This window comes from Pelecanus crispus, chromosome 4 (genome assembly GCF_030463565.1).
Source record: "Pelecanus crispus isolate bPelCri1 chromosome 4, bPelCri1.pri, whole genome shotgun sequence".
NCBI classification, from domain to species: domain Eukaryota; kingdom Metazoa; phylum Chordata; class Aves; order Pelecaniformes; family Pelecanidae; genus Pelecanus; species Pelecanus crispus.
The window spans coordinates 33645410-33669134 of record NC_134646.1 but is presented as its reverse complement, the minus strand read 5'-3'; the positions used below and the strand labels follow the sequence as shown (position 1 = coordinate 33669134).

The window sequence follows — 23725 nt, the reverse complement described above, 5'->3', positions numbered from 1 at the left end:
ATGTGAAGTAATGGATGGTGCTGCTTGTTTTGTGGCTTGTCTTTGTGATTTCTTTTTTTTAGTAGTAGTATTATATTTTTCCTTTAATCTGCCTGTGGACTTGACTTTGTCAGTGGAAGCATGTAGGTAGACCATAACTACCAACAGTGACAAACTTTGGAGCTTGTTGTTTTTCAGAATACTGGTCTCCCTTGGTTTATATTCTACGGAGGTAGGACTGAGGAGAAGAAAAGTAATATCCAATTTAGAGGCATGAGTATGAGTTTAGATATGAGTTAGTAAAAGGAAAGATGAAGAACAGCCTAAAAGAGGAACTGTTGTGGAAGGCTAAGTAATTGTGAGGAAAACTAGTGGGAGATGGTGGTAGCTACCAGTAAACCAGAGTAGAGTAGAAGTGCGGACAAAATTACAGCAAGTGGCCAACTTAAATAAGAGTCCGTGGACACAGATGCTGGTTTAGAACTGGAGTGCTAATTAACATTTAAAATTGAGATGTAATTACTAGTACTTTTCATTTATATAATGCTTCATCTTTCACAGATATTGTTTAAAGAAGATGGAGTGTTTTGGTGACTTTTTTCACTTATTTGCACATCATTGTTATGTAACCCATTTAAAGGAATTAATTAACCATTTTAAACATCAAATAGCGTTTTCTACATCTGTAGAAGTTAACTGAAAATGAAACACTCAAATTTTGTCTGCAGGATATGAGGCACTTAAATGTAAAAGAGGAAACTAGATTTGATTAGCAGATGCCCGTCTTCCTTACTTCCTAATTAGCGACAGGAAGACAGAAGTTTTCTTGCTTTGGGTCAAATAAAAGGACAGCTATTCTCTTTTTTTTTTCTTGTATTATCATGGAAAAGGTACAGAGATAACTACCTTATGGCACTGTGTGCTCTCTACTGCTAAATACATAAGTCGAAGTATGGAGTAGTTTTGTACAAGAAGCAGTTTACATCAAGTTAACTAAGAGTAACTTGCCCTAATGCTCAATAAATCATGCGAGGACAACAGTTACTTGTATTTCTTCTGAAGACAAACACAGTGGATTCACAAAATACTGGTACATGAAACTGAGGAAACAAGAGGAGAGTATTCTTTATTTCACTTATACAAGCAAAAAAATTATTAAATAGCTGATGGCTTTTTTGTCCTATTTCATTTGGTATCATGCAGTCATATTGTGTGTGTAAAAAGAATTTTAAAATCAGACTTTTTCCTTCAGGAGTGAAAATGGTTCAGTATCATTTCCTAGGGATTTCTTTGGATTTCGGTTTTGTCGCGTGTCCTGAAATACGCATCTAACAAAAAATATGATTGTTGTAATTTCATTCATCTTGGCGAAAATAGTCAGATGATGTCTGTTGTGTCATGAAACACCATTATCTTTTTAGCTCATTTTTTTGTTTTGTTTTCTCAGGACAAACTAATATTGGTAGGTTGTTCTGCACCCTGGGTATGTATGTATGTAATGCTTCTTGTTGCTTTGTATTGAACATGCATACCTTACACTTTAATTAGCTATTTGTAGTATGATGGCCAGAAGAATGGGTCATCTTTATAAACTTGTGTATATTCAAAATTACACAGGCTTGCAGTGACTTTGCAGCCAAGTTCTAAGTGGTAATTCTGAACATTACTTAACTGAAGGTTAGAAACCAACTATGGGGCAGTTATCAAATTATATCTGAAAGATACCTCTCTAAAGAGTTGGAAAAATGCATTGGAGTGGTTTACTACAATTTTCTGTAAAAAATAGTATTATTTAGTAAATAATACGCACATTTGGTTTCTGTTAGTCTGTTAAGAAAACAGTGAAGCTATCTTCTTAATTTTCAATTAGATGTTTTTAGTTGTGTAAGTAGCCTGCTGTGCTAAGATAATGAGATCATTCCAGTTCTAGAAATGGAGCAGAACTGTATTAGAACTATATGAATTAAAATAACTACAATCATGAGTTTCAAAATGACATTTGTATTCAAAAAGGTCGCTTACAAAGCTTCAACAATGAATTGAAATAAGAGTTGTAGATGAAATTAAACTCCTATATATACTCCTGTTATTGATGGTTGATTGTGTTGATAGCCTCTCTGTACAATTCAAATACATAACGCACATAACTGCACTTTCACGTTACATCATTCAGTGTGTCACATCATTCAGTTGCACTGGGACTGCTTTTTTTGTTTTCATCTGTTGTCAATTTCTTTATGATCTGAGGAAGTAATGTCTCTTGCATATGTCACAGTTCATACAGTATAATTCTGCTTAAAGCATTTCTGGAAGAAAGTAATGACTGAACTACCTAGAGAACTTTTCTGAGGATTCATGGGAAGATGGTGAAGTAATCATAATTTTTAAATGGTCTCTTTAAGAAGCACCTTGAAGTAACACCGATATTTAGGATTATTTTAGCAAATGAAAAAGACTTTCCTTTGAAAATGGAATATTAATTAGCTTGTGTTTTTGAGCAGCATACATTTGGTACTGCTTTCCAGAATTAGGTGGAAATTACTTTCTGTTTGACGGTGTTTGTTGTGCAGTGTCAGTAAAGGTGGTAAGTCTCTATTACCTCAGTTTCATTTTTATTTGGGAGAGGAGAAGCTGGCTTTCTCTGAGTGTGATGTGTGGTTTGTGTAGGAGGTTATATTTAGAATTATGTATTATAGGGCAATGTATTATGGCTCCGCATGAGGTATATGCTTCCCAAAAGACTGTAGTGAGGATGATTTAAAAAAAAATTCAAGATGAAGTTTTTTAAAGAGCAGTTGAAGCTGTGTGTTTACTGACTAAACTAAACAAAATATTTTCTCTAACATTATGAAAACAGTTGCATTTCAGTACCTTCATCTGTAACTTAACAGTGTCTCCATAAAATCATAGACAGTTTGATCTGGGTATTTTCATGGAGTTACTTTGTATGAAAGCAAAAATCAGTTATTGGGTTTTGGTTTTGTTTTTTATGTCTCCAGTTAGGGATACTTCAGTGTTTTATTATTTCTGGCTTTAGAGTCACACTGGTTTTAAGATTGCAGGCATTCCTTAATAGTCCTTTTTAATTGCCTATAATCAGGAAATTCTACCTCCAATAATTATGTGCTGTGGCAGTAACTGCTTAATCTGTTAGTACTCTACAAAGTTATAATTTGGTCTAAATTTGAGGACTTTGTATTACATATGTGATTTCTGCCCCCCCCCCCCCCCCCCCGCTTAATAAGGGATTCTGTTCAGTGGAATAGGTGGAGGAGGGGGAGAAGGAAATACTGCTTTCTTCTGAGAAAGAGAACACTTTTTGCAGGCAGCTCAGAATTTCATAGGTATAGGAGTTAGGAGTGGTCATGAAGACTGGACAGTGATTGCGATTTAAAGTGAAAATAAAATGAGAAGTCACCAAGTGAAACAGTAAAGAATCTTTTTATTTAAGTCTAAACCTCTTCCAAGGTTTATGTTGTAAAGAATAAAATTATTTTTAAGACAGTGTTACTTTTGTGAACTTTCTTTGGGTTGTTTTTTTTTTTTTAAAAAAAAAGCAATAAGGTTGCTTCTTAGCAAAGCTGTCATGAGTACCTGTCATTTTCATGTCATGCTACTTGCAGGAGGGTTGTGTTTGGAATATAGGCTGACTTACAAGGCAAAGATCATGAAAACTGGCTTGATAATTCTGTTAATTCAGTAGAGATGTGAACTTTGCATGTTTCTTATAGACCTGTTTTGATATTTCCATTCACATCTTTTTATGCATCGTGTATTTCTGTCCTATTGTGATAGTCCTTGCTCAGCTAGCCCAACTTCATAACCTTCAGAATCTTTCTGCTTTATTTGCCTTTGCTGGAGAGGAGTTGCTGAAAAAAATTTGCCCACATCTTTATGTTTAAATCTAATAAAAATGTTTGATACGTTCCCAAAGGTCTCTCTTGCTCTTTTCCTGTATTCATCTTAAAACTTAGATGATCTTCAGATAAAGCAAAGCAACTGTGTCAAGGACAACACGTCTCCTTGTCTCCTTCCAAACATGGATAGATAGAAGAAGGTACCGCTGAGGAACTTTTTACTGCCAGCATTGTTGGTCTTGGTTGCAGGGAGGCCTGTCTTGGGACAGTATGTTACTGCTTCAGAACTAGTAATTTTTAGGCCTTCCTAAGTTTACCTACGTATGGGCTTTTCAAGGTAACAACATTACTTTGCAAAGTGAGGCTTTTGCCTCTTCTAAAAATCATTACCGTAGTCCTCTATCACATTTTGAAAGTGATAGAAAAGGTTTAGATTTTTATAACTTAATTAAAATTGAGGCCTTTTATCACAGATGAAGGAAATGGACACCATGTAGCTCACTTCTGCATTTGATTATCAGATGCATTTATTCTAGCCTCTTTCTGTGTCTAGTCTCTCCTGACAAATCAGCTTTGAAAACTGGCATTATGCTCTGTAGTAACTTGACTCAGCAGCAGAAACTACCTTTATTTCCAGCTGAAATTATGGTTCCAGAGTTAGCAGCTGAGAAAGCACCACTGGTGTTTGGATTACAGGCATGTGAGTTTTAAGAAAGGACTGATGCGCTAGAGGCGAGAGGATGCCCATGATGCTGTATTTGCATTCAAGGATGTAAAATCCTTTCATGTGAGGACTTACACTGACAAGTTGTATCATTAAAACTCAACTCCCAAGAGTTTTGTAGCTGACTCTTCTGCACCTTCCCTGTGTAATTGTTTTGGTCTGTTTTCTTATTCGTGATTCAAAGCTCTTTGGTGTAGGAAATAAGCGTGGAGATTTTTTTTTGCACGCGTCCACCACGCCAATTCAGAGTATATTACTGTCTGTTGCCCTTCACTGAGGCTCTTAATAAACCACAGCTATTCGTTCTCTAATTTTGGGGTCTCCTCTGTCTGTTCTTTCTTGCTTTGTGTTCTCACCCATCCTCTTGCAATGCGAATCAGATACTGTCAGCAGTGGGGAGCTCCTGTTTGTTCAACACCAGCCACGTAGGTGGGATTTGTTGTGTCGCGTCATGGGGTAGAAGGTTTGTCTTCCCACAGAGGCGCAGTGGCGGGTGGGGGAGCCCGAATAACCTAACTGGAGGAATGGCCCCTTTCTCCCAGGGCTGTCGCAGGAGGGCCGCCAGCCCCGTGAGTTGAGGGTGATGCCCATCGCTGTCAGTCAACAGCAAGGCTGTTGGGAGCACCGTTCAGGCTGAGGAGGGTTGCTGCCTTTGGGGCACGGGACTTACTACGAGATGCAAGTAAGAGCTTTTTAGGTTCGTTGCTATGGGATGTTTAAGGGGAGGAAGCGCAGGTGGGGAAGGGGAGGGATCAGAGTGGTTTGGAGAGGAACAAGTGTGGGGAAAATAGAGGGATAAGGGGATAACGGGTCGGTTACATGTAGACAGGTTGGTATGCTTGCCTGGCCGTGCCCGGTTCGTGATCACCATAGTTAGTCCTGTCTTCTCATTAAAGTCCTGTTCTAGCTACTTTCCTGGGTGGGGGGAGTCAGTTCTGCGTGCATGGGGGGTCTCGGTGCCAGCAGCTGGAGTGAGGACCGGGGATCACAGGGGCCCAAGTATTTGGGGTGCCAGCAGCTGGAGGGGACGAAAGTGAGTGGAAAATCAAGTGACGGCGTGGGCTGCGGAGACCTGCGTGTCTGTGACGCAGCCCCGCCGAGGGAGCGGGGCTACCAGGGGGTGAGCCAGCAAGCAGCCTGGGAAGCCAGGGAGGGGGGGACCAGAGGGGCCGAGTCGCCCATTTGCACGTGGGGCAGCCCAAGACGAGGGGACCCCGTGCCAGCCACTGGGTAGAGGAGAGATCCCCAGCGTGGGTCTGCGAGCCCGCGCAAGGGGGTCTGCGCCGAAACCAGAGTGAGGTGCGGGCCCGGGGGCCTCTCGTGCCAGCAAGTGAGGAGACTGAGGCTCCATCCTGGGTGGACTGGGTGTCTGAGGCCAGCGACTGGAGGGGTCCCCAGTGTGTGTGCGCGTTTGCTGCCCCGGGACCTTCGTCCCCGTCAGGCAGGAGGGGAGCAGGGGGCGGCCATGGTTTGTGTGCCCCGGTCGCGGAGCAGAGAAGCGAGCGCAGGCTGGCAGCGGCAGCAGCAGCAGACAGGAGGTGACACTTGCCGGTCGCCTGGGAAGCAGATTCTTCTTTGGCCCGAAAGCAAGCCAAACCCCTTCTTACTAAACCTGGTCAGTAAGAAATGTGGAAATGCCAGATTACAGAGGTTTTCAGATGGAAATTAAAAACATGGGTTTCTCTGCTGAAACAGGATGCTGAAACAAGACAGTTCTTACTTGTAACTAACTCTCTGACAGACTGTGATGTTCTTTTGTGAATTAAAAGCGGAGATGACGATAAGTAGGTGCTCTTCCTTCTTCTTGCTCCTCTGTTTCCCAACTGATAGACTAATGCCTGGTTAGAAGTGTGTTTCATATTTTCAATAGGATTTTTTCTATGCGTAGCTGAAGACTTAAGGCTTCAACAATTGCTCTTTTGAACTGTCATTGAACCCTTATTTACATTTCCTCACAGATTTCCTCACAGAGGTTTGAGTAACGCTCACTCCCCTCCCTTTAACCAGTGTTAAACTCCATTTTCAAATTCTTTTCTTCCTTTTCAGTATGTAACATTTGGGACCATATTTTTTTTTTTTTTTTTTTAGTTTATTGGGTATCTTGCCCTTTCAAAACCAATATCACCTGGTAGCTTCCCGTGTCAGCAAACTGCTTGTACTTTTATGATATATCATTGTTTCCATCAAATGCTGCCACAGTGAGTTATTTTAAATTTATTTTCTGCAAGATTACTTTCATACTGAAAATGCTCTCTGCAGCTGTCATGTTCTCTGCTCCATGCATTCTTCTTCCTCTCTTCAGTCATATGCCTCCAGGGTCCATAATTTGTCTGGTCTTAAACAAAATTACTTGGCTTACCAACTACTCTTTCCAGCACTGGCTGTAAAAATGGTAAAGCAGTAAAAAGGAATGAAGCCTTGGATGCATGGGACTGCTGCACTAGGTCAGGCTACGTACGGTTCTTAGCTCATACCTTTCACAAAACACCTTGAGTGCTTTTCTTCAATTACTGACAGGAAATAGCACACTTAAGAGGTGGCAATTGTGTCCAAATATTTAATTCTGTTTAACGCAGGTTTAAAGACAGAAGAGCTAGAAGCTGCAAGTTCAAGTCCATGTGTATCAACTAAAAATTGCGTCTTTTCCGTACAGTTTAGTAAAGATGGTAGCGGAACAGTTCTAGCCCCTCTAGGCAATTGACTGAACCATGTGTTTTACCTTGCCCAGGCTTATATGGGAGCATCAGAGTTTTAGTTAGAACTACCTTGACATACAGAATATATGCAGTTGGAGCATACTGTGCTTCAGCTGCATTTGGTACTGTGCTGAAAGAGGGCAACAGGGCAAAGTCTAATAAAGTGTAGGCTTTTTGATTTTTGTTTTGCAGTGTCCTAATCCTCTCTCTGCTTTGAGGTCAAGACCTATTTTGTATGTCAGGTTTTGTGTAGACTTCCCTCTGTTGTCATGTTTTCTGCATCATGTGCATGGAGTTGGTTTCAGGTGTAGCTGCCATTGGGGGACTTTAGTCATGTGTTATTCATGACTAATTAAGGAATTGTATGAATAGACTGGCTGCTTATGCTTTTGGTTGTCTTACAAGCATGATCAGAACTCAAAAGTTAATACATGCTAATGCATGCATAGTGGGTCAATTTTGCAAGTGTCGTTGAAGGTAGAATGCGATTCATGAGGTGTCTTCACAGTGACATATCCTGATTATGTATAGATTCTGTATATCTTGATACTTTGTATATAACACATATGCTAAATTCCCTTGTTAAGAATCACCTGGAGCATAATGTGGAAAAGACTGGCAAAATAGATTATATCTGTATAGGAGTTGCAACTTACCTGTCAAGTTCCTTGGTGTAGCTTCGTAATTTTCTGCAATATAACACTGACGTTCCCTTTCTGAAAAGCTATCAAGACAAGCAGATCATAAATCAGCCATCAGATACCCCAGTATGTTTCTATCCATGTCCTGATCAGCCTGGAAGTAGTTCCAAGGATTTTGCTGATGATTCATTTTTCCAAAAATAAAAATGTATTTATAAGTAGTTACTAATCTAAAATACATGATCTCTTAAATGTTGTGGTACAAAAATTACTTGTTTGATGTAAGAGGGCTGAGGATCTTTTGCCAGGTAAGTTACCACTTTAAGGAATACAGCTTACGGGAATTTTCCATGCATAAAGATGTGAATTCTGTTTAAATGGTTGCTGTGTATAAGGAAGAAATCATAGCTATCTGATGCTCTAAGTACAGATAAATACTTGAAGTTGTAAGTCATAAGTCATTGTCTCCTATCTTTTCTCCTATTGAAATGGCTTGCACAGGGTACTCTGCTGTCCCAGAAACTCCTGAAGCCAAGAGGACAAGGAAACAATCTTGTTTCAAGCATCGAAGAGGGGTACAGTTCCTAGATGTGTCTTCAGACAGCGAAGATGAAGAACCAAGAAACTTCGGTGCTGCGAAAGAAAACAGGGCTCCAAGGAGAGATGCGGCTGTAATGTATGCTTTAAGCCAGTTTTCTGTAATATTTGTGCAACCTGATGTGATGTTCCAAATTGAAATACTGAATTCAAAATCAGAGGCTAGGTTTTGGTTTACTGGTTTGTGATTTGCCTGCCTGTAACTAAACTTTACTGGATTTCCAGGGAAGAAAAATCCAGCTGTTAAGCCATTTTCTCAGAGAAGACACAAGGGAGGAGTTCCGTGATGACTAATAACGTGTGATGTTCATTATACGTTTGTGCATTTGCCCCTCTGAAATCCTTTTAATGGCACTTGAAAGCTTAACCATAAACTTTTTGCTTTATTATTTTTAAACTATATTGGAGTTGATTTTAGCTTGTTTCTTTTTTTTATGAAACTATAGTGGACAGGAAAGCAAGTAGAGATTGAGTGTATAGTATAAGAATTCCCAAGCTAAAGTTAAGTATTATTTGCATGATGTGTTTGCTATGCTTAGTGAAAACTTTTTTTTTTACTGATTTGGAAATTTCTATTTTTGAATAAGCTGAGAGAGAAGAGAATAGTGTGCAAGAGTCACTTGTGTGGGTGCTAAAAAGGCAGCACTGGGAATGCAGGAGAGACAAGATATAGACAGACATCTTGTGCAACCAGGTGGAATGGTTTAAAGAAACCCCAGCTATTTATTACCTGCTAGTTAGTCTGTGTGACCGAAATATGGTAATTGTCTGTGCCCCTTAAATGTTGTTGTGCTAAGCAAAACAACATGGCTTAACCTGCTTTTTTGATAGTCTGGCTGAACTAATCTGCAGAAAACTTTTATGGGAATAGCAACCCTAACAGGTGTAGTCGCCTGACAGATTTTTCAGTCCTTATGCAGAGCATGGAGTTACTGGAGCTTGTCAGCAGAAATGAAATAATGCTCTTGCCTGCTGCTATTATCTGAAATTCTTGAATTTTTTTTAAATGCATCTTCCCCAAAGTTTCAACTTAAGGCAGATACTTGGTAAGAAAAGAAAATCCATAGTTAGCAGAGTGAACTCCTGTTTCTGTCTATGGTTTAAGTTGTAGATTGTGCAAGGATACAGAGATGGCAAGCTGGTTGCATGCACCAAATTGGCTTGTGTGCAGCGCTGTGTAAACATAGTTACACTGCTTCTGTGATCAACCTGATTTGGAAGCAGTACAAGCGGTTTTGTACCACGTGGAGCCAATGCTAGTAAGCCATGCAGGATCCAACTTGCAGAGCCACAGCTTGCTATTTCTATACTATATTCCGATTACTGGGAGTGAGAGATGGGCAGTAAAGTGGCTCCTAGTAGGACTGATGAACATAAGCTACATGCTCTTGTACTCTTCTTGTGTGGCCACTGGTCTCCTATGCACCAGGCACCCCAGTGCCCACACTTTGGCATGGTGTGTTGGCTCAGGTGCTAATCAATGTGTACTGAACCTACTGAGCTGTCTCACAGGTGGCATTTCAATTGAGCTAATAAATTAATTGAGAGCCTGGCAGGAGTTAGCTTGGATCTGCCCAGGCTTATGAACTCTGGCTTGTGCTGAATGCAGCCTGGCTTTGCACAGAATCAGTCAATCGAGTGTCTTTGCACTGTGCGTTTTAGTGCATGTGTTACCTAGTGTTTGGGAGTTTTGTGAATTTTTTTCTTTTTGCAGGGTATCCCGCCCCGCCTTATCCTGAATAAGGGATAGAACAGAAAGCAGAAAGTTCAGAGCAGAAAGCATGTCTTTTCTAAAAGGAGGCGTGCCGCAAGCTTCGCTACCAGAGTCACTGTCTGGACTCTGTCGGAAAAAAGCAGAACTCTTAACACAAGGTTTTGTGGGTTGGAGTCATACTCGTTTAGTGGTTAAATGAGTGTTTCTTCATGCGTGATAAGAATCGGAGTATACAGAGATGACAAGATTTATGATGTGTGCAACTCCAGCTTTGTTGACAAGTATCTAGATGTTAATCCCCGATAGGAAAGGATAGGGTAATTGCAGTGTTACCATTTCCATTTGGATTGATTTTCTTTTTTAAATGCAGTTTATAAAGAAACTTTTTTCCTTATCAAGGCAAAAAGATCTGAAATATGCTAACAGAATTTTAATATGCCATTTCACTAAGACTTTCTTAAAGTGGATGCTGGAGTCACCTCCTGAAGCTTACAACTAGATGGCTTGGTGGCTCGAAGAGGAATTTGGGTTATTTTTTGTTTTGAGGGGTTTTTTTTTCTTTTTTTTAACTCTGAGGCACAACTGGAGAGTCCACGTGGCTGTGTGTACCTTTTGAATAGGATAGGGAGAAGAGCTGTTGAACAATTGTCTCAAAATAGTGTGTATCTTCTACATAAGTGGCATGTTACTACTTTTTTTCAGAATTCTATTGCAATCTGCCTGTTCTGACTGCTAAAGATAGATATAGTGAGGGAAAACAGATTTATTTTTAGTCTTTTACATATATCTGTGTAAAGAGACCTGCAGGCAAGCCTTTCTGATGGTGAAGTCCCTATGAAATGGCAAACTCCATACAATTCAATTAATTTTCATTCTGGGAAGGAGATTTTGATGTGTCTATGGAGGGCAGTAGGATGGGAGACATGTGCTCACGTTGTCTTGTCCGTGCAACTGAGTATCATGAAAAATATATAGGGATTGCTTTTCCTGTAGGTTAGCTCTAATAATAAATCTTCCAGTAAATTCAGGACTTTGCTTTTTTCAGAAGGTTCTTCCCATGTTTAGATGTGTAACACGTTGCATAAGGATCTTTGAATTTTCTTTCTCAGTGAGCTGAGAACTAGGACAGAGTTGATGCTGCACCTGAGAAGTTTTTACAAAGAATTTATCCACATCTGTTTATCTGTTGGGCAAATAAGACTGTTTGAGACAAACTTCAGATGGTCTGACATAATTCAAGTAGCTGAAATGATGAAATGTATTAAGATGGTTGTTGCTAAATTGGGAGGTAACCTTTGATAGCACAATATGAGGGTAAGTCATGGTATTTCTGTTGTCTATTCCTCCTTTCCTCTGCTAAGTTGAAATGTGTTTACTGCAAACAGAGGACTCTACTTAATCATATGTGCTTTATTTTGTCCTGAATAGCAGGTATCACTTTGGGTGCGAGTTGATTCAGTGTTACTGAATGCATCTAAACACATTCTGTGCGATCCTGTTGGTTTTGGTTTACAGTAATGTTCTGGCAGAGTAAAACATTCATAAGCAAAACCAAATTTTAGTTCTTTTTCTCCTCGTAGCTCTGAACAGTCTGATGATGATGATGAACAGCCTGAAGATGAACTACCCCAGCTGGCATATGTTAATGGTGGCGATCAGCTGCCAGCTGTGAAGAAGGGTGTAGAGGAAGACATCAGAGATGCAAAGCTGCAAACACCGAAGGAACTTTTTCCCCAAAGAAGTGACCAAGAATTACTACAAGTAATAATGTTCTGTTCTTTTGATTTATTTTGATGGCTGTTTTGTTGGCAGTATTTCTAAGCTTCTGGCTTTATTAAGGGGAACAGCCTTAATTCTTACTAGCAAAAGGGTGTATCCAAGTAATGTATTTAGAGGAACTACAGCCATGTAATACCCATGCATACATACGCAGACACTTAGGTATATATAAAAATGAACATACACACACTTTTTTTTTTACATATATATGTATATATATAAAAAAACCCTTTAGATCAACTCAGCAACAGTGAATTCCATTGTATATTTTTTGTATTATTTCTTTCTGTTGTGATGTTTAACCTTAGTTATAGCTGTCTTGGTTGGTAACTGCTGTTGTTGGAGTGCAGCTAACTGATTAAATGCAGAATGAGTGAAATCATTGCCATCTTCTCCAGTAGATAGAATCATAGAATCGTTTAGGTTGGAAAAGACCTTCAAGATCATCCAGTCCAACCATTAACCTAACATTACCAAGTCCACACTAAACCAATCAAGGGTAGACTAGACTAAACCATGTCCCGAAGTGCCACGTCTACCCGTTTTTTAAACGCTTCCAGGGATGGTGACTCCACCACCTCTCTGGGCAGCCTGTTCCGTTGCACCCTTGCATTTATGAAATTTAATACTCAAAGCCTTTAGTACTTCCAGTGAGGCAAAAAGAGAGTAGGTTTGAACTTACTATAATTTATTCTGATCATACTGACATGTGAACCTGAGATGCTCTTGGCCATTGTCCAATATACAGTACAAATCTACAGTAACATTATGGTAATTTATTACAGTAAAATATCTTCAGTACAGTAAAATATATTTTTAGCAATGTTACTTTTCAGTGCTGATATGTAACTGGGTTTTCACTAGCTTTAGTTTTCAAAGCTAAATGTGTTTAAATTAATCTGTTAAGTTTCCTGGTGGTTGAAATGTCATTAAAGAAGTATAGACTTTTTGCTGGTGCTCCTTGCTGGGTGTTTTTTCCCAGTGGATCAAGCTTTATGTTTAGGCTTTCTACTTTAGGAAGAAAGAAGGGGTTACAAATAGCAGTTTTGCAATTTTTCTCCTGGACGTGGTAATAAAATTTACATTGTAGATGTCCAGAATGTATGAAGTTTTGATTTTTGGCTACATAGAATGTATTTAAATCAAAGAGCGATAACAGTTCATCATAGCTTGGCTTAGAAACTAGCTAGAAAAGACACGTGGTGTGTCTGACTGCTGTTTGGTGACTTCAGTGGTGTTTTTAACTACTCAGTGGTATGTAGTGCGGGTGGTGTTTATTCTCAGGAGAGTGTAAGACAGCTTCTGTATCAGCAGAACTTTGTAGTACATAGAGGCTGTGCAAATTTTTGTCTGCAGTTACATATCCATAACACTTTTGAAGGAAGACGGAGGAATATTAGGCAAATCTATTGTTCTTTCATGAAGGATCTGGAACGGTCTGTCCTGACAAACCCTATGCAATTGATGAAGGCTGTTAAGGAAAAGTCATGAGCCTTTTGAAAAGGCAGTTGTGTGTTTATAGCGAAATTGTAAGATGCTATTTACAAATGTGGACAGATACTTGGGAATCCTGATTCACCATAACTTAATTTTTTGTGGTTTTTCGTATTTGTAACCTTTAGGCCATTTGCCTCTGCTGCAGTTACCTCGCTTGAAAAAGCATACTGAAAGTCTCAACGTCCAGTTAACTAGTAAAAATGATCTATTTTGAGATTACACATGGATGGAGAGAGAATCTAGGACTGCAAGGAAGTGTAGATAAAGTTTGAGGCATGTTATAAGTTTCATGCATGTACTTTCAGGAAATCAACCAATGTGACATAACAGTATAAAGACATTTTATGACTTAAGAAATTAGGTTTTTTGGATCATCTGGTTTTGTGATAGTAACATTGAATAATTTTTTTGGGGGAAAAAAAAAAGCTCTTAAGTAAACCTGCATGGTATGTTTGTGGAGTAGGAAGAAAAGCAGTAATAAATGAGATTGTATTAAAAATGTTTTCCAGTAGGTTTTTTAAGGTGTTTCCAAATACAGCTTATGTGATCAGTCTAGCTAATTTGGTACCTGTTAATTTTGGTTTTGGATTCTATAATACATGTATTTTTGGGGGTGTTTTTTAAAGTTTATTTCACTCATGCTGATCTATCGTTGTCCTTCTCTGTTCAACTGGATTAAATTTCACCACTTATTATACAACCTTTTTTTTTTTCCCCCCCGCCCCAGTTGGTAGAATCAGCACGTACAATAGATGAAGCAATATCTGCTGGTTTGAAGGTCAATGATGAAGGTATGTTTAACAAAAAAAACAAAAAACAACAAAAAAACCCCAAACAAAAAAACCCCAAACCCAAACTTTAGAAGCTGTAGCTAATTCAGTGAAGTAAACTTGGTTGGGAGGTATTTAAAAAGTCATAAAGCACATACTGAAAGTTACACTATTGTTTGTTTATTTTAATAACACAAAACTGAAATTACAGGCTTTGCAAGGGGAAAGGTGAAAAGAGGATGTGGACCAAAATCCAAAAATAGAACAAAAAAGGGGAATTTGTTCTGTTAAAGTCAGGATTGCTTTACGTGTGGGTCCTTAAGTGACTTCTGTTCTTGCTGCTTCCTCCTTTGCCCAGAAGTTGAGGCAAATAGTAATGGGTTAGCAATAGTAATTCTGAATGTGGTAGGTGAGAAAACTGGTGGTATGGAAAAAATATACTGGAGAATATAGCCACTCATAACTAGATATTCTTTGTGTCAAGGCCCATCACAATTTTCTCTTCACGTTGACTCCAAGACTTGCTTGTAATTCTGAATAAGAACTATTAGTCTTAAACATTAGACAAATCCCCATGGTTCTCTAGCAAAACATCACCCAAACCGTGCCTTTGAGGCCTCAGAGCTTATTTAGCATTTTTTTGTTCTGCATCTGAATTTATGCAGTCGTATGCTATTATCAAATGTCATTTGTTGTCAAACAACAAACATCAGTTGTCCATGGTTTTCCTGAGAGATCTTCATGGTTTGGATATGATGGAAAAAGCTATTTACGATCACTCTTGATTATTTTAGTTGTTCTAAGTGGTTCATGTGTCTTTTCATGCAGTATCGTATGGATTCTATGGATTTGGAAGCAATACATCTAGGAAGCTCATGTGCTGAGGGAGAACAGTTCTAGTCCCTTTCTGAAGTAGAAGATTTTTTGCTAATTCAGTTCCCGCTATTGTACTTACCATATTTGCATCTTCTGATTTTTATATACAACTTCAAAGATTTTAAACAATTATCAGAAAGCTTTAAAACATTGGGCTAGTTTTAATGAAGGGTTGCTTTTGTGTTTTGGTTGGTTGGTGGGTTTTTTGTTATTGTTGGGGGGGGGGGGGGGGGGGTGTTGTTTTTTTTTACTCACCCAGACCAACATTTTGAGGTTATCACTGTGTGCATGATCAAATTCTATAGATGGGACTTCTCAGATGCTGGCAGTAGAAAACTAAAGGTGGCGTATTTTTGAGGGACATACCACTTCTGAGTGCTGCTGCTCCTGGAAAATCCCTTCTTGGAAGACTACCATTACTTTTCGAGGGTTTTGATTAATACTAAACCAATTTAAGCTAATATATATCCTTAAACTTTGTTGCAGTTCACAGTGTTTGAACTGAAGCACTTTGATTTCTGGTATGTAGGCCCTGCCTTTTGGCCATTTTTGTGTTGATCTAAGAATGCTATTTCACATCCTTTCAATACGAGCCCACAGAAAAATCCTGGCAGCAAAATTCTCACTAATCACAGCTGTTGAATAAAATATTTAGTTAGGAGTAAGCATGCCTGAAAGTGATAGTATAAATCATCTCATTTTGGACACATTTTTTAAAAATGGAGACATTACTGAACATCTGCTTATCTATGTCAATTTATGATACACTTTACGTGTTGTGAAGTGTTGACTGTGTGAGAGGTCAGGGACAAGGTGCAGTGTTGTGGAGCATGGCTTTGCTAAAAAAGTGTGGCCGAGTCATCATCAAATTTTTCTGTCCTTTCAAAATGACAAACACTTGTATTTATAGCTTGAATTCAGTAGTTGTATATAGCTAAAACAAGAAGCATTGCATATGACTTACAGGTATGGAGATTAGATGTGACACACTGAAAATATGTGTGTGAACGGAAGATGTGAAGTTATAGTAATATCTGCTGCTTGTGATTTGTTTCTGGTGTTGTTTTCTGTACACCTTGAAAACCATTAAATCAGTGAGGGTGCTTCTGAGCTGAAGCCTCATGTAAACCTGTCTGATGTTCACTGCTTTTTGAACAGGCAGAAATGACTGTTTCTTTTGTAATGGCAGGGGAATAAGGTTTTGTGGTGGTAGCAGCAAATAACAGTGGAAGTAACTACAGATGCCTCCCTAAATTTTGAAACCCTGGAGCTGCTTTTCTCATTGCTTGTTAATCATAAAATTTATAGAGAGAACAAGGATTCCTCTGGAAGGCCTGGTGTGCCCTGTCTCCCCTCCAAGGATGGTTCCTATCTAGCAGTAATAGGGTTTCTTCATCCCCTCAGCTGTATGCTCCCTTAACACAGGAAGGAGTAGTTAAATATACCTTGGAAAGGGAATGTCTTCAGAAAGTTGGGGTTTTTTTTGTCATTTGCAGATGTGGTGGGTTTCAGAAGACCACAGGTTAATTTCTAAATAATTATGTGTCGATAGGTTCCTGAGACCGTGGTTATCCAGATCCTTTGCTACAGTTTAATTGCCTCTAAAATTGCTCATGATCAGGCTTTCTTTGAAGACTATTGAGTGCTCAACCCAATGACATCAAAGCAGGAAGATCTTCAAAATACTCTTATATGGAGCCCATGTATTTTTTAGGACAAAGACGTTTGCAGGTTCACTGTTCATATTCAGAATTTTTCATCCCGAATGCAGTTTTAATTGAGCTTAAGCAGTAGTAGCATGAGGCCTCCATGACTTCTAGTGCTTTACCCAACAGCAGCCTGACAGCCCTTAGCTTTGATATCAAGACAAACACACATTTCTTAAGCGAGTAGCATGGCTTTTCCTGGCAATATTGTTTAAACAAGGTTCTTGGGCAGAAAGGCCAAGGTCTGAATGGTGAAGGAGAGCTGCCTTCCCTATTGGCACGTTCTCTGGATGCTTTGAACTGTGCCCTTCATTGTATTTATAACTATATATAGAAATACATAGATAAATATGTATCTAAATACATAGATAAAATAGACTTTGAAAAAATCTTATCAGTGTTTTCTGGTATCTCATGCCAGATCCTTCATTTAAGGAAGAATTGCTATTGCTTTACTTTTGTGCCTTTGAGATGTTTTAATGTGTGGTTTTGGGGGTTTTTTTAAATTTTTTTATGTCACATCTCTCTTTGATGTCGGAGAGAGTGAATGAGTCTAGTAGAAAATTTGTTTGAAAGTATTTCCACACAAAACGTCTTTTTGTGCAAAGACGTGGCTACTTAATTTTCCACAACTAAAACTATTTGTATCAGTCAGGCAGTCTTTTGGATTGGAAAGCCAGTGTGCTTTTTGTGTGTGTGTGTGCGCGCGCACACGCGTGCGTGCTTGTTCACTGGTCTTTGGCAGTCTGGGAGGGGAGGTTGGCCAGAGGTGCTGGTATCAGACATCAGAGCTCTGCAGGCAGTTAGTCTTCCAAAAAAGTTCTAACTTGCAGTACTGTTTCAGATCATGGACTAGGAATTTTTACAATAATTTGGTCTGGTAACAGTTGCTGCTTCCAGCAAAGCTTACATGCAGAAATAGTGGTAATATGTTCTTGCCTTCATGAGCTGTGCACAGCAGCAGTTGGAAAATGCACCTGACTGGGCAGGTCTTAATGCTAAGATGATAATCTCTTGGTAATCACCAGGGCCCAAAGATATTGAGAAAGTTCTGGCTCATATGAACTATTCATAAGTAATGTGGTTATCACTGATATTTCATTATCACTGACTTAGTATGCATAGTTTTCTTTCAGACATTTGGATTTAATGTTGAAAACTGTTTGGTGGTAACCTCTCCGGTGTGCACCTGAGCCAGAAATCAGTCATCAGCGCTTCCAGATTGGCAGTGATGTACATATTCCAGCTCACAATTGGAGTGAGCCTTGGTTCAATACCAACTTTCCAAAAGCAGTCAGCTTGAATAAAAACAGACATATACCTTTATGCAACTTGTGTGTAAAACACTTGGCAATTATTAAAAAAAGAAGAAGGAAAAAAAAGCTATTTGAGTTGTTATATATGAGAGGTAATTGCTTGATTAATTGCCAAACTACTAAAGAAAACTTAGAGGTAAACAAACATGTACTTTCAAGCAGCTGCTTTGCTTGAAGTTGCAATATATCTGTGGACTATAATAGAAAACTATTATGGGGACTGGTAAACATCTTGTGCAGTTAATAAGTAGCTACTATAGTGTTGGTTTGAATGATCCTACTGTTCTGGGGTGAACTTAATGAAAGTAATTAATTCTTCTTTTCTGCCTTGATTCTTTTTAAAGCTGCCTCTCGTAAAAGGAAACTAAAAGATTCTCTCACAAATTGCAAAGACAGAAATGAGCAAGTCACAAAAAAGCCAAAAACTAGTTACGTAAGTACCGGTTTTTCTCTCTGTGCATTGTAAAATAAGTGGAATTACCTGACTTGGTCATGACAGTGGTGTCATGACCTTGGTGTGGTTTATCAGCAAATCCAATCAAATCCCGATCTTGCCATCTGAATGAGGTTTTTCTATTTTCTTCTCCCTGGCAATTCTGAATAGAATTACCTGCTTTGTTCTTTAGTGTTTGTGTATTTGTATCCCGATAGCCTGTTCATTGCTTTCATGGAAGTGGTTGATGGCAGGTAGCAGTTTGTGAGGCGCTGAGTACCATTCAGTTCTTGGGAGCATCAGTGGGAGTTATAAGCTACAAATCACCTTGCCTCATCAGGTTGTTCCTTGCGTTTCCTCAAATAGATGAATTTCAACATCTGTTGCTACTGTTCTGCTGTGTTAAAGGAATAATGTTGTTTATGTATATATTTGAAACTATGACTTAGGGAAATCTTTAAAAAGAATGAATTGGTTACATTTAAAGGAATTATTACTTTGACCCCTGCTAATAAATAGAACTATGTAATGATCCTGGTGCATTCAGGTCAGTATTTGGCAGATTGTATGCACAGTCCTAAAGTGCTGTCATGAGGCCAGCTCCCAGGCATCCCAGCAGACATCCTTGGAAAACACTTATGGTAGAGAAAGAGAATTCTACAGTAAATGCTGGAGGCTGGATGGAGGATGGTGACTGTCGTCTTGTTGAAATTTAACCAAATATTTTCCTTGGTCAGAACAAAATTAAGAAAACTCCGAGTTTTCCATGAAAGCAAAAATAATATTACTTGGATATTCCCCTGCTTCCTGGAGGAGAGCTGTGAATTTTGAGAGGCAAGATTTGCTGGGATTTGGGTTTGTTCCTCCTCACCAAACCCTTGGATTATAGGTTACAAAGGAGACTTTACTGAATTATTACCCAGCCAGCCTAGCAAACAGTGCTTCACTAGGCCTGATTTCATGCAGCAGTTTGATTTCTGTGCTTAACAGTTCCATTACTGTTAAAAGGGGAAGGATTGGGAAATAGAAGGCTGAAACACAGGGTTCTAGAAGTCATAGTAGAGAATCGTAGTGAGAAAACTTGCAGGGGGTTGGTTGGTTGTTTTTTTTTTTTTTTCCTCACTCTTGCTTTTCCTCTGGTTCCTAAGACTAGAGCATACTTTGCCAGCTAGTGTACGTACTGCAGCTGTACCTATAATGATACCATAGGCTTATTGAAGAAAGGAGCTGTGTCCTCTGTTACTCAGAGTGCTTCTGGGTGATCTGGTTTGTGCTCTTTCAGCAAATAGCATCATTCAGTGAAGTAAATATTGATCTAAACCTCTTGGCATCAGCAGATAAGTAGCTCTGTAACCACTTTGCATTCAAAGCTCTGTGAAGAAACTTGCGTAATTCTTTGTGGTGAATACATAACAGAGCAGCTTGTGGCATGTAGAAGTTTTGGCACTCGTTCATAAGAAACCTCCCTTTTTGCAGGCTGATAGTAGCTGTTAGTGAAGCTATTGTTGATGAAAACTTTTGCCAGTTTTTGGTGTGACTCCATGGTGCTGTGACACAGTATTTGTGGATTTTTTTTTTTTACCTGTAAATCTTCATATAAACACACCATTTGACATGTTTATAGGCTCTGGTGGGTTAAATACTGCACGCTTGGTAATCTACCTGACTGACTGTTAACCCTGCCATCTTCTGCCTTAAATATCATCCAGAATCAGTACTAACTTTTTATTGTAAAGAAGTCCAAACTAGATAGTTCTAAATTATTTATATTTTGGTATGTAACTTTGCACTGTGTATGCTTATTAAGTAAAGAATGCCAATCCTTCATGACTGAAGACATTTTCTATGCTTATGAAAGTTTTGGTCTTATTTTGATCATTGGCTGTGTACGAGGAATCACTTCTGCAGCTTGGATTTGTCTTAAGTGCTTTTGTCATTTAGAGTGGCTCTTTAAGGATAAGCAATATTGATTAAGTTTGTTTGGTTTTTTTTCTGTTTCTATGTTTGTAATTTACATTAAACCTAATGGATTTTTTTTTTTTAAAGCAGTTGGATGAGTCAGAACCCCAAAGAGAATGGGAGAGGCAAGAGGTGCTTGTGAAGAAGCTACAAAATACATTCCCTGGGTTGGATAAGGAGGTGAGCTCAAGTCTCCTGATGGCACATCAGGTTTTGACTTAAGAAAAATGCAGCTGTTGATAGTCCAAATAAAACAGTCCTTACACCAGCAGCACTCTTGGAAAGAGCCCAGGGTAGGAAGGTCTTCACTGTTGCTGCTTTTGGAATGTAACGTGCCCTGAACTGAGAGCAGTTGGATGTTATCAGGACTATATGGAACTTCTCATCCTACTTTTTTGGTCCTGTGACAAGCCTGGCATAGTCAAATTTGATGACCTATTATGAGAATGCACAGGGAAATTATCCCTCCCTCTCTCTCACACTCTTCTCCCCTGGATGACTAGATGCACTGTGCGCTTTGTATTAATTTAGTACCTGACAATACTCAGCAACTTGTCAGGGCATTTTAATACCATGCTTTAAATTGTTGGAAGCAAAACTTGTTTGTGCGTGTTCTTGTGCTTTTGAGAAGTGGAGGGCAGCTCTGCCTAAACTTAGTGTATAAGGATAAACTGATGGGTTTTCTCCTTTTTGATTTCCTTTATTTTGAATCATCTGATTTACAGGGGTTTTATTTGCCTTGTGCAATTCAAATTGAGCGTTAGTGCCTTGACTTTATTATGCATAGAAATTGAGTTTTTGCTTATCTTACCACAATACAAAACTTCTTATCTTTTACTAGGAACTGAGAGATGTACTTCAGAAACATAACTGGGTGTTTCATGAAGCACTGGAGGCCCTGAGAGTATTTGCAGAAGATGATGAGGGTAAAGACAGATTTATAATCCATTTTATCCCAAGATAAAACAGACAGACTTATGATACAAATCTTTTCTAATGTCCAGCAATGACAGTCCTGACAGCACTATGCCTAGAAACTTGCACTGATACTTGAAATTGGTATTACGGGGAGGATAGAAGAAGGAAACTCAATTCTTCTGTATTTTTAAGTGTCATGATTATTTTATCTTTTCCTCTGTAAGTAGAGATAAATATCTTTGTCTTGCTAATACGGATTTACATAAGAAGTTGTAATTATCTATGGGTATATCATAAAATATATTTTGAAATGTGTCAAAGCTGACACCTGCTCCCCTCCTGCTTGTTTAAAAATAAGTTTTGGGTTTCAACTGGAGTAATTTGTAACTCGGTAATTGCAAATAACTGCATGCGTGACAAGTGACATATGCTAGTTTGTCCTTTTAAAATATATTCTAGGAGAGAAAAATACTAGAAATAGGCCTTGAATTGTGCACTAATTCATAAATATCAGTGCATTAAATGCGGTAGGGAGCAAGAACTGTGATTCCAGGTAAATCTGCGAGTTATAACTTAAATACTATTTAATGAGCTGATTACTTTTCAGAGCACTACACAGCTGTCAGATAGGTATGTTTTGCTGTATCAGCTATTTAAGTATTCTTGGGATAGGATAGTATTCTTAATTGGGTTCTTTACAAGTGGAGAGAGTTATCAGTACACATGAGGTTGGGTCCTTACTGCTGCTGCTACTTCTGAGGAGGTAGACATTGGGGTTGGAGTCAATCAGCAGCAAGCTGGGATTGGGCAGAAGAGGCAGAGTTGCAAGTGCTTTCTTCCGAACAAGGAATAAAAACCCATACAAGTAACTTCTGAAAATGACTTGCTCACATTCTGTTAAATAACCTCTAGCTAACTTTAAGACGGTAGGGTTATTTTGGTTGGAAATACCTAATTCTTCCAGTTTCTTTAACAAGTGCATGTTTTTGTTGTCCCACCTCTAATGCTGTACTGAGATGCATTAAAATGGAAGAAAAACGTAATTTTTGTGGTGAAAGTAGGCTTGTTTTCTGAAATAAGCAGAATTAATATCTCTGCAGACAGGTGGAGTGGGACCAGTATCTCATCCCAGCGATACATAAGAGTCCTGAACTATCTGCTCTTACCTTGGAGCTTGTGCAGCTCACACATAATACATAGCATTGATCACCTGTATTTTAAGATAGTTACTTAAAACCTTCTGCTGTTTGAGCAGCGTAGAAATTAGCATTGCTCATCTTATACTCACAGTTGGTACTATTTACATGTTTTAAACAGACTTGCGCACTGTTTGCTCCTCTTTTCTCTTAGTAACACCTGCTATTGAGTTGTTGTGTATTAAATACTAGAATTGTGTTTTATACCTATATAGGTTTTATTTTGGGAGAACAGTGGGTTTTAATTCGCCCTTAACCAGTATGTGTTGACTTGTTGCCTTCTATATTCCGTGCATAGGCATGGACTTTCCTCCCAGAAATGAAGCTTCTGACTGGACCGAAGCCTCCGCCAAGAGCAGAAGTGATGAGAGTACAGAGAAGCTGAAGCAGAAATCTTCCGGAAAAGAGGAGAACGGCTTTCGGAAAAAGGACAAAGGCAAAAGGAGCATATGGAGTACTAAAAGAGAAACAGAAGACTCGGAGGACGAGTCAGCTTCTGAAGACGGTGGTAGCTCCCTTGACGAGGACTACAGCAGCGGTGACGAAGTGATGGAGGATGGCTACAAAGCAAAAATCCTCAGCTTCCTGCAGGATGCTTCCCCGAGCGAACTGACTTTGATTCCCCAGTGTTCTCAGAAAAAGGCTCAGAAGATAATAGCGCTCCGGCCCTTTAACAGCTGGGAGGCTCTGGTAGGTCTGCATTCTTCTTTCCCTATCCCCAGCCTGCCTAGAGTCAAGGTGGCTTCAGCCTAGGGAGGCTTTGATGGGTGGCCTTATCCTGATTAGGCTAAAATGCTATGTTCCTCCTAAGCCAATAGCGTTTCAAATAGTGTCATATGACCTGATTTTGAATGAATTAAGGGGTGATTTTCCTGGAAAACTCAAGCTGATTGGCTGACATTACTGTCACTCACTCTGTAGCATAGAAAGTTGGTTGATTTCACTGCATAAGAAGAAATTAGAGCTTTCACTTGGGAAGGAGGTGTTTGCTAGCCTGTTCTGAGCTCTTGTAGCTGAAAACCCAGGCAGGAGGCAAGAATGTGGCAGGACCTTTACTGCAGGCACTT

At 39.1% G+C, this 23725-nt stretch overlaps 1 protein-coding gene across 1 annotated transcript in view; it reads left to right on the top strand.

The window, feature by feature from the left end:
* The window catches only part of SMARCAD1 (SNF2 related chromatin remodeling ATPase with DExD box 1), a 45643-nt gene that overhangs the window by 1686 nt on the left and 20232 nt on the right, over positions 1 to 23725 (top strand). Inside the window, exons 2-8 of the mRNA XM_075708724.1 lie at positions 8399 to 8573; positions 11789 to 11969; positions 14212 to 14275; positions 18497 to 18585; positions 20635 to 20724; positions 21386 to 21470; positions 22957 to 23348. Coding sequence (XP_075564839.1) covers positions 8399 to 8573; positions 11789 to 11969; positions 14212 to 14275; positions 18497 to 18585; positions 20635 to 20724; positions 21386 to 21470; positions 22957 to 23348 — 1076 coding nt within the window. The remainder of the gene's footprint in view (positions 1 to 8398; positions 8574 to 11788; positions 11970 to 14211; positions 14276 to 18496; positions 18586 to 20634; positions 20725 to 21385; positions 21471 to 22956; positions 23349 to 23725) is intronic.